Genomic DNA, 6,310 nt, shown 5'->3' on the forward strand with positions numbered 1-6,310 from the left:
AAAAAAAAATGTAAAGTAAAAAATACATGATAAAAAAATCATCCAAAAGAAAATTACGAAGTTAAAAAAATTAACATGAACACCAACTCGACGTCAGATAGATTCAAACTACGACTGCAGGGGTAAACTGCCCTCCCATGACAAAAGGGCTTAACTGACAATTTGTTGTTTTGGAGATATTAAGCAAAACGTGTACTTCATTTAGCCCTAAAATGTGTTTTAGTATTTGATTTTATGGTTAAGGTATTCAAATAGACAAATAATGTTTCTTACAGTGTAGCACACATTTTTTCTATAAATTGATTTTTGTGCTCAAAATGTCAGTTATGCACTTTTGCTGTGGGTTTTCTGATTTAAGACATGTTGACAAACTTTGGCAAAAGGATATAAGTACACAGTCTAGTTCCTTTCAATGCAAGTTTAAGTCAGATTATTATTAAAATAACATTCACTATATAATTTCATATGTTATTCGTGTATAAACTATCAAATAAATGTACAATAATACCAAAGAAACGCATAAACAATAAATACTAAAATTACAAACGATTAAAAACCCATGTATAGGTTAACCAAGTATACAAACAAGAAAATGAATTAACATTAGTATGCTGTTATGTATCTATCAACAAAGCCTTTTTGGCTCAAGGTGTTAGATCGAGGACCCTGTGGGTAGGGGGCCTTATGGACCCCACACAAGAGCGCATAGGCGTTACGTCACTGCGTGAAGGATGCATGCGTATGCGTATATGAAATAGAACTGCTGTTTAGTTTGAATGTGACTGTTTCTATGTGTAGGTTAAACAAGAATTACAATAATTTTTAAAATTTTATTTACAAAGTAAAATAATAAATATATATTTTAAGTCATGTAATTACAATATAAATTAGGCCCATTATTATTATTATTATTTTTATTAGCAATTCTTCTCTATGATCCAAATTCAAGTAATAATAAAATTATTATGAATATTATTGGTTTTTTTAATATTCTAACAAAAATAATATTTAGAAAATGTATTATATATTTAGATTTAGATGAAAAGTAAGGTGTTTATTTTTGGTTAGTGAACACAGTTGATTCGAGTAAACTGTGCATTTATACCTTTTTGTCATGCCATTTGCTATAAATAAATGTTGTAGTTGTGCCTCTTTGCCATAGTTATCTGCTAAATAATCGTTTTAGTTGTCCCTATTTTGCCACTGTTATTTCTAGTTAAAATGTGAATTGTTATTCTGCCATGATTAATTATTTTTTATTAAACAGTTACTATTTTCCCATAGTTTATTTCCATAGTATTAAACTGTTGCCATTCAAAGTAAGACAAGATTATATAGCATAAATTATCATGTTTGCCTAACATTAACTAGACATATGCTACTGTCAAGAATCATACTATTTAGCCAATTTCTATTTACAAATTATGAGTACACAAACAGTAAGAATAATAAATATAATGAAACTTAACATGCAACCTTCATTGTAACCAGGGAGAAAGCTCTCTTCTGATTGGTTGGCTGTTGAAAGAATGCCACACTTCAGCGTATCACAGCCTATCTTTGCAGTTATGCCCTTTTGCCTTGTGAATTTACTGAAAATTGTGTAGTTATGCCCTTTTGCCATGCCCCTATCTAGCCCGGGGGACACTTTTTTACAATTTTTTTTTTGTCAATATGTGTAACATGATGTACTGACCCCACTAGGCTATATAACTCATTTTCGCCAAAAATGTCAGTTATGCCCTTTTGCCATGGGGGGGGGGGGCGAATAGCTACGGTGATGTGAATTCTCAACCTTGCAGAGAATCGTGCATTGTAGTTTGTCTACCTTGTGTAATGTTATAAGTGGAGGGCGAAAATCATTCTTGTAGTTTAGGGAAATGTTGTGGTTAACATAACAGTAGAATGTTTAAAACGGTTTAGGAAACACAATTTGCGTTAAATTAGAAGTTGATTCATTTTATGAATAGTCAAAACATGTATAATTACGTTATGTTTCAATATGCATATATCTCATATTTTCAAATTATCTCTGCTTAGACAAAGTTCAAAAGATCTAATTAAGGAAATTGACCATAAGTGCCTCCCAGATAACTCCAGTGCAAACACATAAGAAAAGAGGATAGACGAAAAATCAATATAGTGCATTATATCTTAAATACAATGTAATATATTGAAACACAATATTATACAATGTAAAAATGTACTATAGTATCGTCAAATAAATAATAACAATTTTCATCACGACATAAATCAAAACCTACATAAAAAAATAATTATTATTTTAAAATTGAATTTTATAAAACTGAGTGTAAATTATAACTGAATACATTGCAGAAATAACATACATCATTACTGGCATGTTTTTTTTTTACTATTATTAGATTTTGGTTCACCAACAAGGTCAGCTACCACTAGTAAAATCTCTCGGATTTTCCGTCTCGCCAGGTTTCGAATCACACGTTGGAATGAGAAATACAAAGGTAAATATATCTAATGGGTCGGGAATTTCACAGATATCTTTAAGTTTGACATGAAATTCAGATGTAAATCTACATAAACAAAACGATAACAATTATTAACTTTTCCCAAGGGCACAGGGAATCAACAGTTCTCAGATTGCAATAGGATTTCCCGATTAATTAGAGGTTAACGGAGATTTACAGAATATAATTCTCATAGTAGGCCTACGGAAACCTTCATGTCAAGTAGAAAATGTATATGGGCCTGTTAGTTGTTTAACACAATTCCGTATGCTGTCAAAATAACAATTATTGTACAGATGGAAAGAGGCTAGGCAAAAAAAAATAATTAAAAATTAAATAAAACAGGAGTTACGCTACTAGCCTAATAAAATGGCGTATTTTTTTTTCGAACCAGTCTGAAGTGTTTACAAAAACTATATATTTTGAAAGAGGTCATCAATTGTTTGAAATCAACTTCTATACAAACATTATTCCACGATAAAAGTTTGAGTAAAACATAATATTGAAGTGAACAAATTTTAGTAAGCACATCATTTTTTTTTTAATTTTAAGGTGGAGAATCTCGAGCACCCATACAAATCAAATTGTAGAAAACAGCCTTTGAAATACGCACAATATTACTCTGTGCAGGCCTGCAACTATGAGTGTTACGTTGATTACGTTATTGAAAAATGCGGATGTCGAGATTACCGAATGCCTGGTATAACAAATTTTCATTTCATTTCATTATTTTTTTTTTTGTCTGATAAAGGTAAAATACACAATCTGAAAAGTGGAGAGACCAGGGCCAACCAAAGTATCCCGATCACCCTAGAACTGCTGGTGGGCCGATTTTTTCTTGTTATAGATTAGGCAGAGTCGAATGAGGGAGCGGCGATCTGCTATCATGAATAACCATTGTATAATTATAATTATGTCGTGCATAGTGAGCCTTGCACAGTTTACAAACTAGTGCATGGAAATATTGCACAGTTTGAAATTTGCAAACAAATTGCAATTTTTTTTTAACGATGTCGTGTTGTTAGGTGAGACATTAATTACTAACAGCACGACATCGCTTGCGCTTTTCTGCAAACATATGCGCGTTGTTGTTGAGGATGTGGAAACATCATAAAATTTTAAGCGTTGAGGTTGAGGATGTAGAAAAAAACTTTTCATAACATTTTTTAAAATTAATATTTAATTGCAGAATCGTTATTTTTACACTAATTTAAACAAATGTTGACAACTGGTATATCACTTTGATGGCTAAATTTTTTGCTGTCCGTAAAATGCCAATGATCAATCTAGCCATTATAATAGAGATCCTGTAGTTAGTAGCTCGTACACATTTTAGTTAATTTACACATTTTTAGATTATTTACTATTAATTTATTCTGTTGATGGATGGTTACGTGAAGATGCTCAAAGCTACGTTTTTGAGCGCCTGCCGCCCACGCCCATTTTGCTCTCATTGCCCCTCCCCCTTCTCTTCGGAAACATATATAGGGTGCCGTCAAGCAAGTCCTGGTGGCACCCTACATGTTAATCATCCGGATGTGTGCGGATCGTGATATGGAAAGATGGAGAGGCACCAATTAAGTTCGGTACATACGAGCGATTGTTTGGTTGGCTAGATAGGCCTAGATGTAATTCATAATTTAAAAACTACCCTTATCGGTTAGTGTCTCAATAAGTGGAAACTAGTCATTGTTGATTTAGCACCATTTAAGTTAACAAAAAATAACAAAAATAATTAACTGAATCATAAATCAACAATCAAATCAACCAATGAATGAATCAATTAACCAATCAATCATCTATTAATAAATTATGCAATTGATAACTCTGTCAGTAAAACAACCAATCAATTGAACACTCAATCAACTAATTAATTAATTATTGACCAATTATTAAATACATCACTAACATTTTATTAGGTTTTTATTATTTTGGCGTTAATAAAACCACTTTAATTTGTATCTAGCTTAATATTATTATTATATATTTTTATTATTCTTTATATCATCTTATTCTTTTGCAGGGGACGTGCGAAGATGTAGCCCATACGAATCAATAACTTGTATTAATAACGCTTCAAGTAAGCATGTATCTTAATGTATTGTATAAAATTGTTTACATGGGCAGAGTTATCTAGAGTTTGTATGTATTATACAGTAATTAAATAGCAACTCAAAGTATTATTATTATTATTATTATTATTATTATTATTATTATTATTATTATTGTTTACATTATTATTATTATTAATACTATTATTTTTTTATTATTATTGTTTACATTATTATTATTATTATTATTATTATTATTATTGTTGTTGTTGTTGTTGTTGTTGTCGTCGTCGTCGTCGTCGTCGTTGTCGTTGTCGTCGTCGTCGTCATCGTCATCATCATCATCATCATTATCATCATCATGTTTTGTTATTTTAATTATATCAATACAATTCCAATTCAATTGTCAATAGATGTGAGTACAAAGTATGTTAGCAGCAGTTAAACTGAAAAGTTTGGTGCTCATTGCGCGCCCTCTAGTTTGTGGTAGCATGTTATATATATATATATATAATAATTGTGTTTCAACAAAACCCTGAGAGTCGGACCTCTTGCAGTTCTAATCCTTGATAGTACAGTAAGAAGCATAAACATGCATTTGTGTTTGAATAACTTGGCATTATATTCTGACAGACATAATTTCTCCGAGTTATCGCCACTTTTAGTTCGGCATCCTTATTGAGCTTGTAAAATATCTCTACCCTAAATAGGCCTCAAATATTCCTATTCACTTTCTGTAATCTATTAGAGTTAACTGATTCATGGAATTTCTTTAATTAAATTTGAACAGATATTCTTTGAGATCCAATTTACCTTGTTCTACGGATATTGTTTTCTATTACCACTTGTCGATAAACGACGATGGGCACGTGTCAGTCTTCTTCTCCCCTAGTCCAGGTGTTATACACTAGCCTAGAATATTCGTCGCATTGTGCGATCATTACCCTCGCCGAAGGAGAGGCGAAAAGTATTGCAATAGCACCTGTCTGTCTGTGGTGTTATTGACCTTCTGGTCGCAAAACTCAAAATTTACTGAACCGAATAACCTTAAATTCTAACACATTGGCAATATTACATGTATCTCGGTCCTCCTTGATGCTGAGCGGAATTAAGATGCAGATTTTATAAGGTTATCCATTTTTCATTCGATTCGTTTGGCTAGACCAGGTTGACTCGAGCGGATCGACAGTGGACCGACTCGAACGGACCACGTGTTAAATTCTGGAAGCAGTCCTTAGGCCTACCATATCGTAACTCGTTTGACGGATAGATTGGAATAATAACATATTAAAAAGTGTATTCTATAAATGCAAAATAATACATACAGTCGATTAACTTCACATATAATAAGTGCACCTTTCCTGCTCGGCTACACTTCACCTGATAAGTATGTACTGTTAGTAATATTACACCCCTATAATAAAGGACGAGGGTTTGTAATCTGAGATTATCTTGTTTTGACATTTTGCTCACGAGCCAAAAAAAAAAGGTTAAGTAAACCTTACACTAATAAAAGTTAATTAGTGCAAGGTTTGGGATAGGAAAACAGCACTGGGAGTTACAGGGATTGACTAAAATTAATTTTATATTTCTAGAGGATTTTATTCACGAGGATTGGCAGTGTGACTGTCCAACAGCATGCACAGCTAACATGTATGATATAAGGGTTTCGTCAACGTACTGGCCATCGACATACGTTACAAATCTATATCTAACGCCAATGGGAATATCGGAGTCTGAGGCAAGGTAAATTAGCAAGAGACTGCGAAGAAT

The 6,310-nt window shown here is 32.3% G+C and overlaps 1 protein-coding gene across 1 annotated transcript in view; it reads left to right on the forward strand.

The window, feature by feature from the left end:
* LOC117112197 (acid-sensing ion channel 4-A-like) overlaps nucleotides 1-6,283 on the forward strand; it is a gene marked incomplete at its 3' end in the record, with an annotated part of 47,971 nt that extends 41,688 nt beyond the window's left edge. Inside the window, exons 3-6 of the mRNA XM_033255271.1 lie at nucleotides 2,385-2,483; nucleotides 3,039-3,186; nucleotides 4,510-4,566; nucleotides 6,133-6,283. Of these exons, the coding sequence (XP_033111162.1) occupies nucleotides 2,385-2,483; nucleotides 3,039-3,186; nucleotides 4,510-4,566; nucleotides 6,133-6,283 (455 nt within the window). The remainder of the gene's footprint in view (nucleotides 1-2,384; nucleotides 2,484-3,038; nucleotides 3,187-4,509; nucleotides 4,567-6,132) is intronic.
* Nucleotides 6,284-6,310: the final 27 nt, after the last annotated feature.

This window comes from Anneissia japonica, unplaced genomic scaffold (assembly GCF_011630105.1).
Source record: "Anneissia japonica isolate Jap-2015-1 unplaced genomic scaffold, ASM1163010v1 scaffold287788_len41727_cov126, whole genome shotgun sequence".
NCBI classification, from domain to species: domain Eukaryota; kingdom Metazoa; phylum Echinodermata; class Crinoidea; order Comatulida; family Comatulidae; genus Anneissia; species Anneissia japonica.